The sequence below is a fragment of the Sinocyclocheilus anshuiensis genome, unplaced genomic scaffold (assembly GCF_001515605.1).
Source record: "Sinocyclocheilus anshuiensis isolate Anshui unplaced genomic scaffold, SAMN03320099.WGS_v1.1 scaffold1237, whole genome shotgun sequence".
Classification (NCBI taxonomy): domain Eukaryota; kingdom Metazoa; phylum Chordata; class Actinopteri; order Cypriniformes; family Cyprinidae; genus Sinocyclocheilus; species Sinocyclocheilus anshuiensis.
This window is the reverse complement of record NW_015553581.1, coordinates 1,569,421-1,593,529: the sequence shown is the minus strand read 5'-3', so window position 1 is coordinate 1,593,529 and position 24,109 is coordinate 1,569,421. Positions and strand designations below refer to the sequence as shown.

Here is a 24,109-nt window from a genome sequence, read left to right as displayed (position 1 = left end):
TCAGCGGTGAATGCCATGACTTTGAGCTATTGGATACTATTGGCGTGTTTCTCGCTTTTGCATCTTTACTCGACCTTTGACACAGTAATGATTTTAGTTTTTTTTTTTTGTTTTCGCATTTGTACTGCGCTCTTTTCAGTGTTGGGACGTTAACGCTTCATGCAAAATGCATACTGGAAAAACGAGCAACAAATAGCCGGGAGATAATGACAGAACATTGCCACTGCAGCATGTTGCGTTTGCGTTTATCCTGCTTGTTGATTCATTTGTTCATTAGGAGGGCCTATATGTTTGCACCTGATAAGAAATAGCCTAGGCGTGAGTAGTGAGTAGTGTGAGAAAAGCCAGGCGGCATCGCACCTGCGAGCGCGGAGTGGAAAAGGTCAGCCTGTCCATCATTGTCCCTTTCTTTGTCAAGGTTAGCAGTGTATTTGAACCCAATGATCTATTCAGGAGAAACCTGTCAACTAATTTCAAGAAGAGTGAAATTGTTTTTTTTATTTAATGTTTCTACACTCTAAAAAATGCTGGGTTAAATACAACCCAGTGCTGGGTAAAATAGGGACAAACCCAGCAATTGGGCTGTTTTGACCCAGCGGTTGGGTTAAATGTTTAACCCAACCTTCTGGGTAGTAACCCAACCGCTGGGTCAAAACAGCCCAATTGCTGGGTTTGTCCCTATTTTACCCAGCACTGGGCTGTACTTAACCCAGCATTTTTTAGAGTGTACCATTAAAATATGTCATGAAATCCTCTTCAATGCTCTTAAGAAGCTAATCAGTGAAATGAAATGAATTACAATGAATGTTAATTCTGAATAGGTACACGATTGATATTCAGAACCTTTTTTTAGTTTACAAGATAGTTGTACATGCCGTTTGATTTGACATTCATCTGTTTAGGCCTATATTTTGCAATGAAACATTTTAGGTTACCATTCTATTCGATTTTATTCCCTATTATGTTTATTAAGATATATTTGAAAAATATGTATCATTGTAGGTAATTTTAATTAATAACATGACTCTGTTATGAACGATATTCAATTAACTTGAACCAAACATAGGCTAGGCTATATAAAAAGTTTTAAAAATTTTTAATAAAGTTAAATAGATGGGAACAAAAATATTGCCATAACAACATCGTGTAAAGCCCCTCAGTGAAATAAGAAAAATGAATAATAAACATAGATCACCAGTCGAAATTATATCGACAACGTAGGCTAAATGAATTTGTAAAGTATTTTTGAGAGATTTTAAAGACGTCTAAATGTGCCCAGTTTTTTAATGTAAAATAGGTCTACGTTTTCTTTTGTTGTTGTTATTTCGTATCTCTTTTAGCTTATAGTAGCCTATAACAAATTGTCTATCGCTCATTGTTATTGTTGTTTTAATTGCTGTTTAATCAATTACATTTTGCAGACTTTTCTGTGGATAAATATTCTTTTTAGAAGATCAGTTGTGTTGACAAAAAAATGTTTGTGTGGCCAATTGACCGATAAGTCTTAAGATACGTGAAATGTATGGCTTGACGGTGAAATAAATGCGTGTGTAATGAATTAATTAGAACGCATTGGAAGTTTCTCAACTCTAAGGGCATCGAAATGAACCAATCAGAGAGTGTTTAGGACGAGCGAGCTGGAGCGTGAGACAGTCAAAAACTGATGTCTGCACGCGCTCCAGGCATAACGTTGCGTCACGGGTATAGAGATGAAAACACAAACAAAATCCACAACTCTCTTAAAGAATTAGACAATATTACAGACGGTCAGGCAAATAGTTTGGCCTAAGTAAAAGTTAATTCTAATTTTAGGCTAGTGTAAGAGGGGAAAAAAGAAAAAAAAAAACGCTTAAAATTATACTATTTTATAATATATTTAGCTCGTAACATACTTGAGACTTAAAGTTTTTCTCAATGGATAAGTCGAGGAACTTTCGAATAGATGCGCTGTTGTCAGAGAGCTCTCAGCGGATGGTTCGCGAGGATTCCCCGGGACTGTGCAACGACGGCGCTGACATCGAGCCCGCGACCTGCAAACGGACAGAGAGCTCTCCTCCTCGCGCCTTTCACCTTCAGACAGGGGTCATGCCCAAACCGGGCATGCTGAACATTTCTCACCCAGGATTAACGTCACTTTGCCAAGGGCCTATGCCAGGAATGTATCCCTCACCTATGTACTCCATCACGGCACTGGGAGCGCAGCATCCCACCTTCGCGTATTCAGGTTTCGCGCAGCCGTACCCGGAGCACCTGAAAGCAGCAGCCGTGGCCGGTTCGTTCCCGTTAGAACACTGGCTCCGGGCTGGACTCATAATGCCTCGCCTCGCAGACTACAGCGGTATGTGTCCCTTCTGCAGAATTATGCATATGCATTATAATATTTGTTCATTTTTATAGGTATATCAGTGCTTACATTTTAAGAACGCCTTTGAATTAAAAAAGTCTAAATGATAATAATGCGTGTAATCTTGACACAGAGATCTGGAAAATAGGCCTACATGTTATTTACTTATTTTTACCCCAAGCGTATTTCCATGAAGCTGCAGCAATGATTATTATCAGTATTCATAAAGTTACAAATATATTTACATGTATAAAACTTTATGTATTCTAAAATGTTGGGAAAATTATGAAAAAAATATAACATCACATAAACATGTACAATATAAAGGCATCTTTCTGCAAAATCACTATAAAGTGAACTCACATGCCATAAATATTATCTAGCATAATTGAATCAGTATTTACTGCTAACGGAACTATAATGTAAGCTTTTTTATTTTCAGTCTTTTCATAGCATCATAAATGACAACTCCATTAAAACTGCCTGCTTCATCCAGAGGAAAACTATAAAGAAACACTTAAAACGGTCTGAGCTTCATCAATAAAGTTATCTGGTAGCATTTATTGAATTTTCATTAAGTTAATGGTGCTCGCTGGTGTTTTATTGTCCTTCCAAAGCAGTATCTCCCAGTCATCAACAATAAACTGAAGTAAAGCTGTTATCATTATCTATTAGGGGGGAGGAACAAGAGGTGACTATGTTCTTGTTTGCTGTGTCTGCTTGGTGTCTTCACCGTATGTCTTTGTTTTTTGGCACAAGTCTTATACCTCCTTTATCAACTAACCCTCTTCTCAGGGGCACCTCAGTCTGGTTTAATTGGAAAGTCCCGGAGACCACGCACAGCTTTCACCAGCCAGCAACTGCTAGAGCTGGAAAATCAGTTCAAACTCAACAAGTACCTATCACGACCCAAACGCTATGAAGTGGCCACTTCTCTCATGCTGACTGAGACACAGGTGAGGAGAAAGCAACACATGACAATTCATAATTTTTGCAGCAATGCCAAAGAAGATCCATTTTTGGTTCCCCAAAGGACCTTTCAGTCAACAGTTCCTAAAAGAACTATTTTACTCAGTGTGAAGAACATTCTGAAGAACCTACTATAAAGAACCTTTAGTGCAAATGAAAAGGTTCAATGAATGTTAAAGGTTCATCATGGAACAATAAAGGCCAAAAAAGAACCTTTATTTTTAGGAGTATTGGATGTTTTGGCAAATTGATGACTGAATTTGTACAATCTTATTCATATGATCTGCTTATGTCCCATTGACGGTTAGGTTTGGGGTGCACCTTCATCCATTAAAAAGAAGGGATGAGGGAGAAAGACATACTGAGAACTGTGGGACAGCAAAATAATTTGCATCATCAAATCAATAATAAGTTCATGAATATTTCCAAATGCTAATACCAATGGATCAACCTTTATGTGATTGATTGTGATGATTGTTATGTATTTGCCAGGTGAAGATTTGGTTCCAGAATCGACGGATGAAGTGGAAGCGCAGCCGTAAAGCTAAAGAGCAGGCTGCGCAGATGGAAACAGATGGCTGTAAGTCAGGCAAGAGAGAAAACAAGCCCAAAGACCTCAGTCGCTGCAGTGCACACGATGACGATGAGGATCTGGACGGAGAGGAGGAAGATGATGAAGAAGAAGAGGAAGAGTTCAGAAAATCGATTAACGCAGGTGTGGGTTTACCTCACCCATCGGACTTCCTGCAGCACAGCTCCGCGCTGAGCTACAGCTCTCATGGCTCTTACTCTGATGACGACCTGGAAGAGATCGGAGGAGACCGAAAGATCAGACTCGGGTTATGAAGAACTAATGGCAGCTGCAGTCTGCATGTCCATGAACTGGACAGGTTTAAAATCCAACACCTCAAGACTGAAAGCTGTTGATGTCAAAACTATCGCTTAGACCAGATGAGTTCATTGTCCATGATGTTTATAGTCAAAAAAGTCTTAAATAAGTCTTCCGGTTTATTTGCACTTAATATTTTTTCTTGAGGGCTGCTTGTAAACTGCAAATGTACACTATTTCAAACTAATGTTTTTCTTATGTGATCAAAATCTTTACTATATATGTTAACATGGACATTTTGGTTGAAAAAAGCTGTTGAACCAAATGAGGAAGCATTTGCACTGAACGTCACAGGCTGTCACTTGTGCTCATTGGTCTCTTGAACACATCATGTTTAATAGTATGTAGTCGAGAGTGGATGCTGGGGAACAGATGATTGTCCAGAGGTCATCAGTGTCAGCTTTCTTCCAGTAACCAGTGACCGGAACACTGAGGAACTGGTCAATCCTCTGCAAATACTGAACATGGGCAAACTGTGAACGGTGCATTAGTTAGTCCATTAGTTTATGTAATGTTGATGTTGGTGTCTTTAATGTTATTTAACTGTTATAGATTATATCTAATTTATTCAACTGATATCAGGACTCAGTTTGAAGGATGTGTGCCCTTCAAAGATTGCTGGTAAAATATGTACTTGGAGACAAAAAGGAAATAAACAAAATCCATTCTCTCACTTGAACCCTATAGAAATGCTGTTTGTATGTGTTCAGCTCATGAGTGAAAGGATTAAAACTGTAAATGAGTATCACCCCCATCCTACATAATCATCGGCCCACTCTCCTCTCCATTTTAACCTCTAGCTGACACAGATGGTGATTAAAGCGCAGACGAATCTACAGTGCATTATAAACAACGCAGGCCCTGATATTTATGGCCACAGCCTCTCAAATATGAATTACTCAGGGGGGTTTACTGATAGGCAAATAATTAAGTTAATGAAGGAAAAGCAAAATAATCTACTCCTTATGCTGATGTCACCGGGCCATTTAATTCGAAAAGATGAATTACCTCAGTGACCAAAAGAGCATTTTTACAGGGGCGTGGTGTAAGGCCAACAATTAAATATTAAAGCAGAGAAGGTGCAGTGTTCTCAGCCAAGCTAGAATAGGGCATATTTATATGTTAATTAAATGCACTGCAGTGGCGGGAATAAACACCCTGCCAAAGTAAAGCACACTCGAGCACTGAAGAAGGGAAACTTTGCACTTTTATAACGCATTTGGAACATTACACCTGCGTCTCGAGTGCTAAAGGTATTGAGAAAAAAAATTATCGTGTGTAAAATGTCCCTCTTCTGTTTCCGTCGGCGTTGTCATGGAGCTCGAATACGCAACAGTGAGGAAAACTTGCGAAACAAATAAACTGACACGTTTCCATTCAGTTTTCTTGTTTGTTTGTGATATATATCTGCATGAGATAAAGATACAGTGGTAAGTTATAATTTCTAGTAAGATACATCACGTAAAAATAACGCAAATTTTGCTCATTTTGGTAGAAGGTGTAAGGCATACTTGTAATACTTGATATAATGTTTAGCAAACGGATTTATGAGTTATTTTAACAGAATTACAGCTTCTATGCAATTATCAACGCTGTCAACTTTTTAAAAGAAAATATGTCAGTAATTTTAGACATAAAACAGAAAATACCTTTGCATACTCTCCAGAAAACCCACTGTGCCCCTTTATCAATAACATTTCATTTAATGATCCTCTGAGGCAATCACCTTTGCTGTCAGATTTCCTTAAGGCAAATCACTTAAGCTAATAGAGAGGTAAAGAAATGAGTGGCAGGGTCATACATTTACACCAGCCTCAGTTAACCTCAGACAGACATATAACAGATCCTGCTATTGCAATAAATGGAGAGAAGAGCAAATAAATGTAAATGCGCCACTTTAGCATACAGGTGTTTAAAGTAATACAGATATTGCCTAATGCAGTATGGTCTTTATATGTTCATATTATTGGTCAGATGAAATTTAGGTTAATATCTGATATCGGCCCAGATCATTTATGCAGTCTACATCCACATCTGTTTTTATATAATATGATATAAAAGCTATATGAAATATTTGAAGCCCACAAGTGCAGCACTATTTGAACTCCTGTGGTTTGGGTGTTTGTTTTTTAGGTGCAATGTTGACGGATCATCCGGTGAATCCTCTGAGCTCAGGCATTCCCTTTGGAGTCACACACAACCCACATAGAAAGGTAAGGTGTTTTTTTTAAAGGTGGAACTAGTTAGTTTTTATTATGTGGGTAAACATGGCAGACATGGGATCGTTGTCATTCTTTTATTTCAGCAAATATTTCCCAGGGTGGGTTTTTGTAAGTAAATTGATGTCCAAAATAAATAAATAAATATACAGATAAATAAATAAAATAACTTAAAAAAAAAAAAAAGATGTCACATTTATATAGGCTAAAGACTAAATGAATTAAGTTGACTATGGGACCTGCATTTTCAGCAATATTTAGACAATGAAACAATTATAATAAAACTCAACATATATAACATATATAAACCTATAAAACCCCAGTAATTTGACCCGATAAAAATTACACTTAGGACTTGTAGTTATGGAGTATAATAATCGTGCCAACCTCCGTGTTTGATAGCTAGCCCCAATTTCTTATTCATTATATGCTCTGTAATTATTTGTTGTTCATTATTCTTGCCTACTTACTCACGTTTCATTATTCTGCTATTTGCAGCTAGTTTCTAATAGTATTTATATTGTAATCGTTTTTATATAAAAAAATACAAATAAAAAAAAGATTTTGCATTGGCTTTTTACCACCGGTCTGCTAAAATGCTTTGCTGAAATACACTGCCATCTGCTGGTGAAAAAAAAACAATAGACTATATGACTTGATTACCTTTATTTTCAGAGGGTCTCACGCCTCAGGTCAGGGAGTCCTCTGAAAAGAACTCAAAACTGCTTCTTTGGGGTAGAAACCTGGGCTGAGTTGGTCTGGGAGGGCTGGGAGCCAGGACGAGAGTATACCAAATCACTGTTCCTTAAAAGCATACATGGAAAACTCCAGAAACTCACCTTCGGGTCAGTCCACTTAAAACAATAACTCATTAAGACCAAAAGTTAATTTTTCCATAATTCAAAGCAAAGTTTGTGTCTGGTAAGATTTTTTAAAATGGGTTTTAAGTCTTAAGTTTGGTTGTGCTGCTTAATATTTTTGAGGAAACTGAGATACATATTTTTATTTATTAATTTTTTGTACTTTTTTATTTTATTTTATTTATTATTGAATTTTTTTGATGAATAGAATGTAAAAAACAGCATTTAGTTGAGATATAAATCTTTAGTAACATCGCAAATGTCTTTACTGTCACTTTTAATAAATGTAATGCTTTGCTGAATAAAAGTGTTCTTTTTTTAAAAATCTTTCTGACCTAAAACTTTCGAACTGTAGTGTTTAAATTGTTGTATTTTGTCCATTTCAGACCTCCTGCTTCCAAGTTCTTCAGCACACCATTTCCTCAGACCATCCTTCTGAGCCCAGGAACGTCTTACTCACTCACAGTTACTTTTCAGCCTCTTGAGAAAGTAAAGTTTAAATTATCTGTGTTTCTTATTTAATATATCATCTTAAGCTTGTTATATAATTGAAGCATTCATTAATCCTATGATTATGATGAATTTTATAATCAACATTTACAGCAAGTAATGAGAGATATTATTTGCCTGACTAGATTTGCATGTATTCTTCTTTCTTGCCTTGCTCTTTCCAGTGTGAGTATGCAGACGCTATAGAGTTTCAGGGTAAGGAAGGCACATTCCAGGTGTCTCTGCAAGCTGTGACTCCTCATCATGCCCTGGAGGTACCAGACACAGTGATGTTGCCACCTTGTGCTGCCCAGCACAGCTCCCAAACCAGCTTCCGCTTTCGTAATTCCAGGTAAAGCATGACTAAAGATCATCTGAGCTATGGAGAAAGTGCAAAGAAAGTGCTGAATTTTGAAACCTGTGAATGCAATTTTTGTGTCCCCAGTAAGCTGCAAACAGGATTCGGGTGGTTTGTGGACCCTCCCTTCCAGCTGTCCCCTGAAACTGGACAGTTAAAGCCTGGAGAAGAATGCAGGGTTACAGTAGAGTTTAAACCCCAGCAGGCTCTAGGGTATCAGGCTGAGGCCAGCTGTGCTTTTGGAGATGATGGGGAGAGCAGCTGTGCTGTGCTTCTGCGTGGGCTGTGTGAGAACACTAAGCTTTTCAAAGAATTTCAGAAAGCACATTTAGGATATATACTGGTCGTTTCTACCATTTTAAAGTAATAAAATCATTCATTCTCTACATAGAGAAATAAATGTTTAACAATTCTGTATCCACCTTATTTTTCATTGCGGAAGTAAGCTGTTTTCGTTGAATGTGCGAGACTTCCGCTTCATTAGCCACATTAGGGAAATGACAAGAAGAATAACAAAATGCAATAAACTATAAAATTGTTTGTGCTACAACCCAGTATGTTTATAATTAAGACAACACATTAAAATAATATGGTAAAAAACACAAGTTTGCAATATCAAGCAACAAAACGAGCTGTTTTGTACAGCTAAAAATAGCTGGAAGCGGATGACAGCAGAAGCCAGACACATTAAATTTACAAAAAAGGCCGCACCCGCTCTTACGGCAAAAATAAGGTGGATAAATCTTAAAAGACAGACATACTGTTAGCTCAGAAGTTTTTATCAAAAATAGTAAAAAATATATATTTAAAAACAGCATATAGTATAAAAACATATATTTTATACAACATATACTGTTTTATATGTTGTATAAAAACAAGTATAAATTTATGCACATACAAATATGTGTTTGTGTCTGTGTTTGTATGCATATTTGTATATGCATAAATTTAAAATAGGTTGGTTTTTATACAACATATAAAAAACTATATGTTGTATAAAATGTTTTAAACTATTTTTTATTTTAAGTTATTTTTACCAATTAATATAAATATTTGATATTTCACCATCCTTCTTTATTCAGTTATGTCATTTTAAGTGTTTCATGGGATTTTGAGTTCATTGCCTCTTAAAAGTTCCACAATCTCTACATTTTGTTGGCCAAGAAATATTTATTGAAGATTTTTTTTTTTTTATTAAAATGTAAACCAAAACTTTTTTTAATCCCAGGCCACTAAAAAGTGAACGCCAATTATATTTGTCTCTACATATTAAACTGTAAAGTATTTTAACATCAAAAAAATGACTCACATCACATTTAAATTCCTTTCCACAGCCAAGTACCCCCACCTCCAGATCCGCTCATGGGGCAGGAGGAAGGCTGTAAGGTGTTGGAGTTTGGCAGTGTGGCAGTAGGAGACTCTCTTGAAAGACACTTTGAGATCTACAACCTCTCCACTGTATGTTTCCCTCCGCCCTACTTTTTTGCTCATTGAATATTTAGACGTTACTCAGATATTTCTCGATCACAGTCACTCTCTTTCTCTCTTAGGTTAGCACAACAATCAGTCTATCCTGGTTGAGACGTCCCGCTCTCATGGAGTCTGTGTTCTGCTGTGAGGTGCATGAGGGGAAGATCGCTCCAAATTCAGTGTTGAAAGTCCCTGTCTGCTTCTCCCCACTCATAGTGGACAGCATTAGTGTGGACTACCTCTCTGTTACCTGTCCTGGAGCTGTAAGCAGAGACCTGCTCAAAGTGTCAGGAACCTGCATAGGTACAATATACAGTATAACCCTACAGTAAAAGCTTTCCAAACATCTGCTCGTAAACATATCAAACCGTCTGACAGCCTTCTTCTGTCTACTATAGGTCCAATAGTGTCTCTAAGTACCTCTGTATTGGACTTTGGCTGTGTTGAGGAAGGCACAGAAGTCACACACAATGTACAGATCATCAACTCCTCTGCAGTATTGGCCCATTACCAGTTTGATGTGATCACTGGCAGCCATAGTGTGTTCAGCATTGATAAGCCTTGTGGCTCTCTGCCAGGCAGCAGCAAACTCACTCTGCGTGTGAAGTTCCGCCCACATCAACCTATAGCTTATCACAAGACAGTGATCTGTTTGCTGCTGCACAGGGTAGTCTGTCTATCTGTCTGTTTTTAATTTCTGTCTGTCTGTTTGTTGGCTTCTTGGTTGAATATCTGCTCTTTCTTGTCTTGTTTTCATTCAAAAGCGGTTCTGCTTTTCTCTTTAAAGGAGCCACTGTTTCTGGATTTGATTGGCACCTGTCACTCAGAGCAGTTGAAGCCAGCCGTTTTAAACCCCAGACACCTGAGTGTCTACAGAATGAATCTGCTACGAGGGCTCACCTGTTATCCTCCTGACATACTGAGTGCCTTGCTGGATGAACACAAATTAAAACTTGATGATAGCGGAGCATTGCTAATCCAGGAGGTGTGTGTTTGTCCATCTGCACTGTGATGTAACATACAAATTTTCTGACATCTAAGAGTTAAGTCAAACATCCTAACCTCATATTCTTCTATCTAATTCACAAAAAAATCAGGTACACCACAGCTAACAACAACAACAACAACAACAAAAAAGGAAAACTGGAAAACAAGCATGCATGTGACATCACATAACACTGCATCTAACTTTCTTTAGATTCCAGCAGAGGGTACTGACAAATCCACACTTCTCTTCAACCCGCGCAGTCCTCTGGAGGAGTATTTCCACATTAATTCAGCACCTGAAGTGGAAACAGAACTTGACAACACCTCAAACCCCTCCAGATTCCCCAGCCCCCATGTTACAGTTCAGCCATCTGAGCTCCTTTTTTATGACGGCCCAGCATCTAAGTCAGTCTCCATCACCAACCACACCAAAGGCAAGATCTGTCTGATGTGGACTCATGTAGCTGAATCCCCTTTCTCCATCTCTCCTCTCTCCTGTGAGCTGGGCCCATTAAAGAGCACAGCCTTCAGAGTGACATACAATCCCAACCAGCAGAACATCTTCCATGCAGCACAGCTTGAGTGTTTCACTTTTTACAAGGTAATGTGAGACTAAAGGCTGGAATATACTACATAACCTGTTTGATATCCTCTGTCTGTATAGCAAAAAAAGACTGTGCCCATCATAATCTATGCAATGTTCTGTGAAATCTGTCAAATCAAATCTGCAGACTGGCTCTGCCTTTCGACAATTAGTGTTGACTCGTCCAGACTGTAAATCGGGGCAGAAGTCATGTAGTGTATTTCAGCCTTAAAGTAAATTGATTTGGTGATCTCCAGCAATTGTATTCAATATGTAAATGGCATGTAAAGAGAACAGGAGTTCTGAATTAATTTTTTGTCATCCCCAGGTTCTGAGGGATCATAGAAATGTGGAGGATTGGACTTTGTGTCCACCCTGGTGCCTTACAGTCAGGGTGAGCGGTCACTCATTTCAACCTGGAAAAGAGCACTTCATCCCCAACTTCTCTCTTCAATACCCTAAAGTAGTGAGTCTGATAATGCTTACATCTTTCAACATAATATGTAGAGAGACCATAACCATAATTGGAAAAATACTGAATGTAAATACACTTAAAAGGTTTTAACACCATCCATCTACCTCCAGGTATTCCCTGCACTGAAGCAGGTATCATACCGCAGTATTCTCCTGCAGAATACAGGTAACCTACCCTTGATCTTCAGATTAGATCCAGAGGAATGTCCACCTGTATGCGTGCTTCCACCCAGTGGTCTGGTTCCAGCAGGCAGCCACCAGATCCTTACCTTCAGATGCACTCCATCACCGGATCATCCTGCCAGTATCCCTTTGACATTACATCTGAATGCCAGCCCCAAACACACACAGGTTAACACAATGTCTTACATGGCAGTAAGATAGTACAATATAGTGATTTGCCACACTGAGTGATTGAAGCCACTTCCAAAAAGCCAAAAATCTATATTGATACCTCTAGAGACACATTATCATGAAGAAAAGGATAATTACTAAGGTCATGCACTCATTTTTGACATAGTCTGTGATCTTAATAAAAAATATTATCTGAGTATTACTGCCAGTTTCTCTAATAATTTTATTATACTGCTACTTCCTCAATAGTAATTTACATTAATACAAGACACAAGTATGACATTTCAACATAATTTATGAATAATGTCAGTATAACTGAATTAGGAGTTGGACACACACATTAGTCTTTTAAATATAATAATTAATAATTCGATATTAAAATAAAGTGATGTAGCAAGAACAAACATGATCTAACAATGAACAAAAGATTATTTATTAATTAACATTAACCAAGAATAACCCCAAAAGACCCCAATGTTGTGCTGAAGAACTTTGTTACGACATGAGGATGAGTAAATGATGACAGTTTTCAGTTTTTGGGTGAACAATCACTTTAACTCTTACATATCCTAACACAGACTGCCAGCGATACAATCAGTTGTGCCATTAGCCTATCTATAAAATTAACCTGTACTTTTGATACTGATACTAGTTTTAATATCAGTTGCTTTTATTTATGTATTTTTGTAATGAGTTAGTTTACCTGTACTTGTATCAATTTCCATTAAGTTATCTTTACTTTTACTAAAGTGTGACACTGCATGCCTAAAAATCATTAAACTCATCATTAACTCATTAAAAAGTAAACTAGGAATTTCTGAAACTGAAAGCTGTGGTTTTGATGGGCCATTTTAGCCTACAAATGAATCTTTTGTAGGTACTGAATGTGGTCGCTGTAGCAGAGAAGCTTTTCATGAGCGTGGAGGGGGATGGAAGTCTGTTCTTTTAGCCCACAGCCGTGGGCTCGTGCTCTCAGAGAACCCTGCAGGTGAAGAACATGAGCAGAGTGCCGGTGGAGTTCAAGTGGAGGCTGACCAAAGATCTGACCAAAGGGTTCTGACTGTACTGCCGGACACAGACATGCTCCAGCCCAATGAATCAAAGGTAAGGCTTCAGTGTGATTGTGGTATTTTGGGGCATAGTAGTTTCAGTCTTATTAATGAAAGTTTTTGTTTGCTTTCAGGTACAGAAATGGTCCTTTGCCCCTATGGAGGAGATGATGTACAACATGAAGCCCAGTCTCACATTCTGGCCTGTCCAAATGCCACAATGCAAGAAATCCAGGCTTACCATTAAGGCTGTCAGATTGGCATGCACAGGTTCTCTCCAGGTGTGTTGCCTGAATGAAATTAAGAACATCTAATCATCTGTACAATGGAGTGCATATTATCAATGACACAGATTTGCTTACACTTGGTTAGTGACCTTGCGTTGGGATGGGTTGATTGTGTACACTTTCCTATAATTTTTATGTAAAAAGATTGTCATAACTTGTAATTTTTTTTCGCAGGCAGAGCATCCTGTTATAGATCTTGGTGAGGTGCTGGTGGGAAGCTGTAAGTCATTTGATGTCCCTCTACTGAACGACAGCCCCTGTGCTGTCAGCTACTCTCTGATCACACAGCAGAGCGTCACTGTTACAGGCCTCCCAGAAGATATGACTCAAGATCCTTTGGGATGGAGACACTTACATTGTCAACTCACTAGAAATATTTTTACTGCCGTTCCTAGGACTCTGTGTCTCACTTTAAATGCCTCTCTGTCTATATTCAGCCATATACAAATTATTTACACTACCATTCAAATTGATACTTTATTTAGTAAGGATGCATTACATTGATCAAAAGTGACACCAAGGACTTTCAGAATGTTACAAAAAAATCTATTTCAAATAAATGCTGCTCTTTTGAACTTTCTATTCTATTTCTATTCTATTCATCTATTAAGCAGCACAACTGTGTTCAGCATTAATAATAATAAGTAACTGTATTTTACTGTATTTTTGATTAAAAAAAAAATCTTTCAAAAACATGAAAAAATCTTACCCGACCCCAAACTTTTGAACGGTAGTGTAGTTGTTTTATGTTGTACTTATGATTGCTGTCAAGTCAGTCTTTATTATTTATTTATTTATTTAAATTAAGCCTTACTTTTTCAGTTCTGGAGATGGAGAATGTAAGTGGAAACATACCTGCTGACTGCAGGCTACCGATCCGCTGCACAGTGAAACCGGCTCGCAGGGCCCATTACTGCTGGACCATCAGTTACCACATCCTCAATGCTTCTGGTTGCATACTAAGAAATGAGTTCTGTTTATGCTTTAAACTGCGAGTTTAGTGTTTGCATGGTATTAGATAATAAATGCAGCCTGCTGCCTGCTGCAACGTTCCACCATCATTAGCCACCACTAACCAGAGTAAAACAACCTGCACCAGCATGGAAACTCATGCTGCTATTTTCAATTGGTTTATTAAGACATTTATCACGTTAAAGTCTAAAATATGCCATTTTGCATGTTTGAAAGAATTGCTATGGGTAAATTTCACAACATATAAAACTATTTTCTGGCAGCCAGTCTCTGTGGGAGGAGAGCCGCAATCTGTATGCCATGTACAGGCCGAGGGAGTGTATCCCACCCTGGAGGTGATGGATGCTCGTAGCTGTGGCAGTGTGGAAGGACTGAGTAAACTGCAGCTCTGGCACCTCTTCGATCTGGATGCATTCAACGCTTATCTACACAGAGAACCCAGCCCATCTGAGCTCACCTTCAGGGTGCCCACTAGACACAGGCAATACTTTAAACAAACAGCTTTTTTTTGTTTTGCTTCAATTAAAAGTCATAAATTCAGAGATTTCTTTCTACCCAGCTTTCTTCTGATATCCATTAAAACCTTCTGCAGCCTTCGACGTTGCCCTTCCGTCTTCACCTCAGCCATGTTGGATTTTAGCTTCAGTGCTGCTCCCCTGGGCTCAGACCCCTCCAGTATTCTGCTTTTGTTTAAGAACCCAGGAAGTATTCCTGTAGAGTGGTGAGCATCCATAACTTGATGCCTGTAGTTTACAGTAGTAAATAAAGTAACGCCTGCAATTTGAAGAAATTATCAAAATGGTCTCCCTCAGGTCATTCTTGCTCCCAGAGGACCAACAGATTGAGCTGGAGTACTGGGCTGAGACTGGAGATTTCAGTGCATCTGAGCTCCACCTGATGAAGATTCAGGACCACCGGCTCTTCTCTATCTCCCCACACTCTGGTAAACTCCTGCCTGGCCAACAGAGGACAGTGCAATTCACATACAGGTCAGGAATGAGCACAATAGTGCTTTTACACTGAAGTGTTGCTTAGTGAGGCACAGAAAACTATAAGGCATATGCTTCTCTCCCAGACATGACTTTGTGGGAACAGATCGTCTTCCTGTCTTGTTGAAACTTTCACATGGAAGAGAGATACTGGTGAGGCAAATGATTCTTTTCATTGCAGCACATGAATCATTTTAACAAACGATTTATTCTGACAAATCTTGATTTTTTTCCAGCTGAATTTTATAGGAGTAACTGTGGAAAGAGACAGATGCTACATTTACCTCTCCTCCAACCGGCACATCTTTTCCCCGGTGGCAATTGGAGGGTTCAGTCCCCCCAAACAGGTTTGTAGGCCTATAAGTTACCTCAAGTGAGGTTTTCCCTGAAAGCTGTTTTTATAAGCTGTTTAGTTTATAAGATAGACTTTTTATTTTTTATTATAAACTCTTAAATATTACCGTATATTATATTATATAGGGCCCTTCGACTGACAAAACGTCAACTAAAATATATATAATTATTATTATTATTATTTTTATTAATGTTGATGTTGTGGTGTATTTTGCAAGGCTTAATTGTTTATGTCCACAAATGGTGTAGTTACAGTACCTACCAGCAGTGGCTAACAGGGTCATGCTAACCAGCCAAAGGTGACCTAAAATTATTTAAAATAAGACAAAATGAGTGTTAAAATAAGCTAAAACGTCTACAAATCAGGAAATTATCAAATTATTTTAAAAATACTTATCCTTAATCCAGTAAATCATTGACAACTGGAAAAGTCATGCAGATTAACTGATTAGAAAGAATGGGATCCCTGAAGAACATTTGGAACTTGAAACTTCTGGAAATCTGGAATTTAATGTACAGAAACTTGAAGTGTTCATAGATTATTATTTTGCACGGTAGGGGCCTTGGAGTTATAAAGGTTGAGAACCTTAGAGGATAAAATGACTTTAAAAATTGTTATTAATTGTTTAATTATTGGCAGATCCTTACAGTCATCTGCTAGATATCATGTGTTTATTTTTAATAGTCACAGATGTGCTAAATGCTTAATCTGCATAGGTGTATGAGCTGTATAATGCAGGCGCTCTCCCGCTTAGATTTCACATCGACACCACTCCACTGGAGGAACTGATGGAGGAGAACTTCAGTCATCCATTCTTACAGTGTCTGAACCCTGGAGGAGAAGTGGAACCAGGCCACACCGCCCTGGTGGAGTGGATCTTCTCCCCACTGGAGGCTAAAACATACAGTGTTAGTTACGCCACAATAACTTCCTCTTAAAATAAACGCACTGTTAATGCCCCTGCTGCCAAAAACATTTCACATAGTAACACTTGTTTTTGTCTGAAAAGACATTACGGTCTACTTTAATATGCAAACCATTTAGTGATTTGTACTGAGATTGCCACACAATTCCAGGTGGACATACCTATTCATGTGGTGGAGGGGGACAGCATGTTCGTAACCTTTGAGGGCCAAGGCTTTGATGAAAGAGAGTCAGAACCCATTCAAATACAGGATGGTTGTATTACTGTGCCTTGCACTAAAAGAATCCCAGTACCTGGACAAGTAAGAAAGTGCTTGATGATATAAGCCATATATAAGAAATGTTCCACATAAAAAGGAAGCCAAAATTTTCTCTCTTTCTTTGTGAATAGGTGGTGTTCCTGTCAGAAGAGAGAGTGTGTTTTGGTGATATCCCAGTGGGCTCTCGTAGTACACGCATCCTTTTTTTGACCAACGTCTCACACACAGACCAAGTGTTGTATAAATTGAACGGAACAAGCACAGAATGCCAGCAGGTACGTAGATTTAAAGTAATAGTTCGTGCAAAAATGAAAAATCTGCTATGTAGCGCAAAAGTCATATGGGCCACTTTTGTGGTGCTTTCATAATGTTTTTTAAAGCTTGACAGAAGTGAAATATCACTATGGAACAATAAATTGCCATTATGTGCAAAAGAACTGCATGATTCTTCATAAATGTTTTTTTTTTTTGTGCCACAGAAATCATTTCAGCATAAGGGTTTGGAACAAACTGATACAATGTGTAATTGATCAGATAACATGGCCAGTCTACTCAGTATATTGACTATTGACTGCATGCGTTCATTTGTTTGTCATGTTGACCACAGACTGTAAAGATCTGTCCTGAGAGTGGTCGTCTAGCACCGCTAGATTTTGTTGTTAAAAAATTTATTTTTTGTTTGATTCTTTGTTTTAAATGAATATGTTTATTGAGAAAAGATGTATTAATTTTTAATGCATTGATCAAAAGTGACGATAAAGACATTTATAATGTTATGGAAGATTGTATTTCAAATAAATGATGTTCTTTTAAACTTTTAATTCATCAAAGAATCATGAAAAAATGTAGCATGGTTTCCACAAAAATATTAAGCTGCACAACTGTTTTCAACATTGATAATTAATCAGCATATTAGAATGATTTCTGAAGGATCATGTGACACTGAAGACTGGAGTAATGGCTGCTGAAAATTCAGCTTTGCCATCACAGGAATAAATCAAATTTTAAAATATATTCAAATAGAAAACAGGTATTTTAAATTGTAACAATATTTCACAATATTGCCGTTTGTACTGTATTTTTGATCAAATGCAGCTTTGGTGAGAGACTTCTTTGAAAAACATTCTAAAACCTGACCCCCAACTTTTAAATGGTAGTGTACGTTTTGCAGCCTTTCTGACGTATTAAATGGAACAACTGTCATTCCTACTCTTGCTCAGTAGGAGTTCACACTGGTCGTGGTCGGTCATTCTGTGTTCTCCTACAGGAGTCTCCTAGAAGAGCCTCAGTTCCAGCAGTCTCTGGTAGAGGGCGACAGTGAGCAGGGGCCGTACTTCACACAGCTGCGGCCTGCTCCTACGCTCCCCACACAAACACAACCCCGCTCTGCTGCAGGCAGCCAGAACCCTGTAGAAATGTTTAGTGTGTCCAGTGTCACTCCAGCAGAGACTTACACAGGAAACTATAGCACTGCAGACAGACCCAAGAGTGAGTGTGACCAGGAGTCTCTGAATGAAGTCCAGGAGGAGATAAAGATGAAGGTCCAGGAGTCCATTCGCAGGTGTGCTGTGACACTAGAGAGGCTCTTATAACACTAGAGAAGAAAAAATTTAGTCGTAAATCAAATGTTGTCATTTAAACAACTAATCTTCGTTCTCTCTCCTTCTTTTCTGCAGGTTGCCTGAGTTTTGTGACCTGGTGGAGGACATTTTGCTGAACATGTTGCAGAACCTAATGACGGAAGCTTTCTTGGGTGAGCTGGTGCTGACGACACGACCCCGAATCATTGCACTTCCACCATCTTCTTCCAGGTCACATCTTCATTTTATGTTGATCTCACTTTATCTGTATCATTTTTTTTTTTAATTACTTTTTTTTTGCCATAACCTTTTTTAATAAGAAATGTACCCAAGTGGCATTGACTCTTCACTGAAGAGGTATTAGCCAGGACTTTACTTTTTCATTTTATGCATGTGTAGGAAAAACAGTCTTGGCTCCAACAGACAGTACAGGGCCGAATCGAATGACAACAGGGAGCAGATGCACCCCCTAGTGACCAGCCCAAGCCCATACATGTCTACTCAAGCCATGGTCTCAAACCTGGAGCCTGAGTATCTGTATGACATGCTTGAGACTGATTTGTATTAAACTGTCTTTAAAAATGACAAACCCTGGTGTAAATTCACTGAGTCTGTCCCATCACCAGCAGCTGGATCTTTCAGACTAATGCTGACATAGCTCAACACATTGTCTTGGTTCTAAACAAAGTGGAAAGTTAAACGTCTGAGAGTTTCTTGAATTCTGAAGCAAGAATTGTAAAGAACCGATACAGATGTGGGTCACATAAATTACAGTAGTAATTTCTACATATAGACATAAATGTATGCATTTTAAATAAGGCAGCTCCAGATGTAGTGTTTTTGTTTTATTTGTGCTGACTGTCTTGAATTTGGTTAGTCCCAAGGGCATTTAAACAGTGCAGTCACATGGCCAGAGTCGCCCATTATCAAGTTAAGGACACCGCCTGTGAGAAATAACTTCAGCACAAATTTCTATCCTAGTGCATGGAGGATGTTGGCTCTACTATAAGGAACAATAACTATGAGTATGGCGTACTGAATTTTAGCTAATTTTAGGGGAAAAAAACGTTGTTGCTTTAAATGGGCGCCTTTTATTCTGGCTGCTGTCCTATTCTTGAAACTACTGAGGAGAAAGATCGTATATTAAGGTAAGTGACAAAATGTTGGTGTTTTTCTTGTATATAATTGTATAAATTGTAAACATTGCATACGATTTTTCCTTGTGTGTAGTTAAAGACAGATTTATTATGAAAAAAAAAATATTACGAGAGTGATTTTTTTATGATAGAAAGGGTTAATACTATAATAACAATAAAAGTTTTGAGAATTTAAAAAGTAAAAAATAATTATTGTTGAATATTCTGTTTGTAAAAATGACAAATATCAACAATATTAAATTTTGTTATTCATCACTAGAATCTTTAATAGTACTATATCCAGATGTATTTGTGAAATCTAGTTTAATAAAGTCTTTGAATACAGTGTTGCCTCCACCAGGACCAGTATGTCCAGTGGCAGTGAGACAACAGTGGATGAGTTGCATGACAGCAGATCTGGACCTGAGAAGGAGGGGAGGACCTGGAGCAGCACTCAAACCTCCATCTCCACTACTGAGGGGTCTGAATTACACGCATTCATCAAGATGAGGAACAAAGTGGACAAAGATACTGAGGTGAGGAACAAATACGCATGCACTCTGGGATGCGATTTGTGTGTAATGTTGGTCGCATTTTTAGTTTAATGGTCATCTCTACCCATGTTACACAGCTGTCACCTTTTTTACACATCCAAATGCAAACATTCAAATCACACTGCAAAAGAAAATCTTTTTCAGATTCTTTTATGCAGTTATGCCTGGACCAGTACAAAATCCATAAGGCCTTCTATACGTACTGCTTCGTGCTTTAGAGAAGATGTGACTTAGACTTTTTTGTATTGGACTTTGGCTACAAGTAAATACATCAGAATTCAGGCTGATGTAATTTGCCAATTTTCTCAAATTGAATTCAGCTCAACTGTACCAGAAAGACAAGTGATGAAGAGTTCACTTCAGACACAAACCTAAAGTGAGATGAGCACACTGATCTGGTCATTTTAACTGTAAACCACAATCAGATGATCAGAGCAGAAATTCTTTCTTGACATTAATCTTAGGTCTTTTTTTTTTTTTTTTTTTATAAAATGCAATATTTGGGATTTTAACCTAATTTTGTTAATGTTTCCTGTATGTCAGTGTCCACTTCATACAGTAGCTTTAGCTTTTCTCATATTTATCAGGCTGTTGACAGCTGGAGAGCACATGGTCTATAATGCACTTCTGAACTTGTTAGAATCAATCAATGGTAACCCAATAGTAATGTTCTGCCACGCAACCTATGCCTCCATCCACAAAGTTCTTCAAAGCTTTCTTTGTGTCTTGCTCTTTGACTGCACTTCCACTATTTGTGTGTGTTTTAGGAATGGGAGAAACTGAACTATGATATCCACACTCTGAGGTGTGCTCATAAAGAAGTTTGTACACGTTGGAAGAAGATCTTGCTTCAGCTGGGTGAGGTGGACTATATTTTTATATATTTATTTTATTATTTTCCTTTTTAAATTATGTTATAACTGTATTATTTTTTACTTATAGTTGTATGTTTTATTTTCTACGTTCTATGTTCTTGAAAAAAGGAAATGGCTTACAAGAACAATGTTCATTTTATCTTTAAAAATGTCATTTATTTATGCTTAAATGAATAATGCACAATGCAAGTTATGCAATAATAGCAATAGCATACCAAGTAAAACGTGACCCTTATTTGCCCATGTAATGGCAGTGGAGTGTGAACATGTCTTTGTGTCTGAAGAAGTGCAGTCATGTAAATGTACGTGTATGTTATTGATCCAGGTTACCAGAAGGAGGCAGACTCCTTACTGACAGTGAACAGACTGACTGTTCTGAATGATTGGGACAATGTGGAGAAGGCCAGGGATCTCCTACGCATAGTATCAGAGGAGACGGGCCTCTTCCCCCGTGGACTCAGCAACAGTGAAAGATATGTCTTTGTCATGGTAAATTACTGTAATGTCTGCATAATAAATAACAACAGTCCTCAGTCCAACAGCCTCAATGGTGTACTGTATGTGTACATTAAATGGACTCATCATGATAAACGTATAATGTAAAAAGTTTTCTACATGATTATATTTTACTCGATCAAGGATGTGCCAATTTTACAAGCAGCTTGGTTGAGCTGAAGGACTTTTGGAATAATGAGCTTTTAAATTGATATGATAATTTCCTAGGATCGACTGGTGTCTTTGGACAGTGCTGAAGACTTTGTGCGGTTGGCCAAAGAGAAATATCCAAGAATTGAGTCTTGAGATGGAAAGGAACTTCTAAGTTTGGACTCGTTTGCTCTCTTTGATGCTTCTTCTGCAACTATTTTTATCAATAAATTCATTGTTGTTTGGCGTCACGGGAGCGGCACTATTATGAAAGAAAGTTAAATTAGAATTAGAATAATGAAGTGATAAATTGTTGTTATGAGTGCAATAATTCCAAACGAATGTCCAATAAAAGAAAAATTAAATCTCTCCTTTTTGCCTAGTTCGTCTAGGCACACGCCGGCCCTGTACACAACATTTATAATTCATTGTATATTTGTTTTGATGTATGTTTTGCAATCAGATCAATAAAGAATGCTGTGCTTCAAAACAAGCATTATGTCTTTCTTTTATAACATGTAAAATACGACATTAAAAACACCTGCCGTGACACTAATTGTGGTCCAAATAGGCCTGAGCTAGAGGCTTATCTTTAACATCAGAATCAGAAAGAGCGTAATTGCCAAGTGTGCTTGCACTCACAAGGACCTTTTTTGAGGGGGGGGCGTGCAGTATGCCTGAACCAGCTAATCTAGGTTCTAGGCATAGAAACTTCCAGGCAGGTGTGTTGAGGCAAGCTGGAGCTAAACTCTGCAGGACTGTGGCCCTCTAGGACTGAATTTGGACACCCCTGGTCTAAGCGAATTAAGAATTTCGAAATAAGAATTACTGAATGCACTTTTAATATAATTTAATCTCAGTAATTTAATGTAACTAACACTACAGGTTTTACTTTATTATCAGTTACATGTTAATGTAAATAGAATTTCCCATTTTGTGATTTTATGTGCATCATCAGATTCGCCAACAGAGGTCAGTCTAACCATTTTATTTTAAAATACTTTTTTTTTCTCTCAGCAGTAGTCCAGCATGAGCTCACTAAACATCTAAAGAGATGACATATCCCATAATGAAGATTGACTACAATGTATTTCGTAATTCTCTCTGCTTGATGCCATGCATGGCTGTTTAATATCCTTCTATCAGATAATAAGTGAGTGTGGTCATAGTTTCAGCTGTGCACGTTGACCTATATATTGTTGACTCCTGGGCCTGATCTGAGGAGCCAGAAACAGATGTGGAGCAGAGAAAGAGAGAGAGGGAGAGATTGAGAAAGCAGTGTGGGGAGGAGGAGGGGGCTTTATTATAAATCTTCTGAGTTTTCAAGCTTGGCTCTCTCTTATTGCTGAAGGCCAGCAGAAACACCTTTTTCTGATTATATGTGTGTGCGTCTGTTCATGTCAGTGTTGATGTGTGTGACTGTCCTGGCTTTGTTGTCACGTCCCTCTAGCAATTGCTGGAAATGTTCATCCATGACCAAAGAAAGGACAGGGTTCAACTCTCTACAGTTTACATCATCTCAGGGTCTGTCTATGAAAGATGATCTGCCCCATTCACCTCGCAGACGGAGAAAAATAGGAGCATTTTATCCTTATGAAGGATATGTGATTGTTTTTCATAATGACTATAATTACTGCACGAGTCCAACTTCATATCAGCTCTGCAACTGGGTCAGGGTAGAGTGCTATAGTATAGCAAAGTGTCTCTCCATTTTTCTTTTCTTTTTTCAGTCATTTCCCACTCTTTCATTCACTCTTTATTAACTTTCTTCCCTTTCAACTCCTGCCACCCCTTTAGTGCTTTCTACTTCTCTTCCCACCATTCTCCAGCTATGTTGCTCAAGTTACTACGGCTGTATCCTTGAGATGCACAAGAAATCGTATACTTTTTCCAGTTGCCTAGATCCTGTTGGATTTAATACATGCCAACAGATAAAATTTGACGAACAGAGTTGTCAAACTGTCCCACAATGGGACTGTGGTGAAAAATTGGTGCTTTAGAGCAGTTTTATTTTAGTATCACATGTATACTATTGTAGTTTTTATTCGTAATTGATTTTAATAGTATTTATTAATTTTATTTTTTATTAAGTTTTATAGTATTACTAATTTTTAAATACCTTTTTTGTGTTTTCAGTTTATATTTAAATTTTAATTTAAGTTTTAGTCATTTTCTCTGGGCAGCGCTATACTGAAGTGTGGTTTTAAAGGGTTAGTTCACCCAAAAATGAAAATTGCCCCATGATTTACTCACCCTCAAGCCAACCTAGGTGTATATGACTTTCTTCTTCCAAACGAATACAATCAGAGTTATATAAAAGTTATTTCGTAGCACGTGCGACATATATGTCGCACTGTACAGCCCAGCCCTCAAGCCATCCTAACTGTATGACTATATGACTAAGTGTATATGACTTTTTATATTTAAAAAAAAAATGTCCTGGCTTTTCCAAGCTTTATAATGGCAGTGAATGGTGGGCAAGATTTT

The 24,109-nt window shown here is 38.0% G+C and overlaps 3 protein-coding genes across 3 annotated transcripts; all 3 read left to right on the top strand.

Moving 5' to 3' along the window:
* The first annotated feature begins 1,914 nt into the window (after nucleotides 1-1,914).
* Nucleotides 1,915-4,209, top strand: LOC107668369 (motor neuron and pancreas homeobox protein 1-like). Its single transcript, XM_016460208.1, has 3 exons — nucleotides 1,915-2,338; nucleotides 3,140-3,300; nucleotides 3,806-4,209. Exons 1-3 carry the CDS (start codon nucleotides 1,915-1,917, stop codon nucleotides 4,157-4,159), a joined length of 939 nt encoding a protein of 312 aa, XP_016315694.1. The 3' UTR covers nucleotides 4,160-4,209.
* Nucleotides 4,210-5,527: 1,318 nt separating this feature from the next.
* On the top strand, nucleotides 5,528-18,980 carry LOC107668360 (coiled-coil domain-containing protein 108-like). Its single transcript, XM_016460203.1, is given in 31 exon segments — nucleotides 5,528-5,632; nucleotides 6,336-6,415; nucleotides 7,097-7,266; nucleotides 7,668-7,770; nucleotides 7,956-8,122; nucleotides 8,216-8,415; nucleotides 9,463-9,489; nucleotides 9,492-9,586; nucleotides 9,679-9,901; nucleotides 9,997-10,265; nucleotides 10,386-10,583; nucleotides 10,797-11,186; nucleotides 11,497-11,634; nucleotides 11,754-11,993; nucleotides 12,874-13,032; nucleotides 13,035-13,100; nucleotides 13,180-13,326; nucleotides 13,507-13,667; nucleotides 14,150-14,283; nucleotides 14,572-14,785; nucleotides 14,897-15,025; nucleotides 15,117-15,293; nucleotides 15,380-15,446; nucleotides 15,530-15,640; nucleotides 16,365-16,556; nucleotides 16,725-16,874; nucleotides 16,964-17,107; nucleotides 17,440-17,490; nucleotides 18,056-18,393; nucleotides 18,509-18,643; nucleotides 18,812-18,980. Coding segments are annotated over 30 exon segments (4,839 nt in total). The 5' UTR covers nucleotides 5,528-5,632; nucleotides 6,336-6,340.
* A 539-nt stretch (nucleotides 18,981-19,519) lies between these two features.
* Nucleotides 19,520-21,332, top strand: LOC107668359 (melanoregulin). Its single transcript, XM_016460202.1, has 4 exons — nucleotides 19,520-19,560; nucleotides 19,895-20,084; nucleotides 20,870-20,965; nucleotides 21,303-21,332. The coding sequence occupies exons 2-4, from the start codon at nucleotides 19,917-19,919 to the stop codon at nucleotides 21,330-21,332; spliced, it is 294 nt and encodes a 97-aa protein (XP_016315688.1). The 5' UTR covers nucleotides 19,520-19,560; nucleotides 19,895-19,916.
* The last annotated feature ends 2,777 nt before the right edge of the window (nucleotides 21,333-24,109 follow it).

What these genes read in the sequence shown, in the direction of transcription:
- LOC107668369 (XM_016460208.1), top strand. Translation starts at nt 1,915, where the DNA reads ATGGATAAGTCGAGGAACTTTCGAATAGATGCGCTGTTGTCAGAGAGC. An exon ending in TCGCCTCGCAGACTACAGCG is followed by an intron (nt 2,339 to 3,139) that starts GTATGTGTCCCT and finishes CCCTCTTCTCAG; the next exon opens with GGGCACCTCAGTCTGGTTTA. An exon ending in TCATGCTGACTGAGACACAG is followed by an intron (nt 3,301 to 3,805) that starts GTGAGGAGAAAG and finishes TGTATTTGCCAG; the next exon opens with GTGAAGATTTGGTTCCAGAA.
- LOC107668359 (XM_016460202.1), top strand. Translation starts at nt 19,917, where the DNA reads ATGTCCAGTGGCAGTGAGACAACAGTGGATGAGTTGCATGACAGCAGA. An exon ending in AAGTGGACAAAGATACTGAG is followed by an intron (nt 20,085 to 20,869) that starts GTGAGGAACAAA and finishes TGTGTGTTTTAG; the next exon opens with GAATGGGAGAAACTGAACTA. An exon ending in TCTTGCTTCAGCTGGGTGAG is followed by an intron (nt 20,966 to 21,302) that starts GTGGACTATATT and finishes TTATTGATCCAG; the next exon opens with GTTACCAGAAGGAGGCAGAC.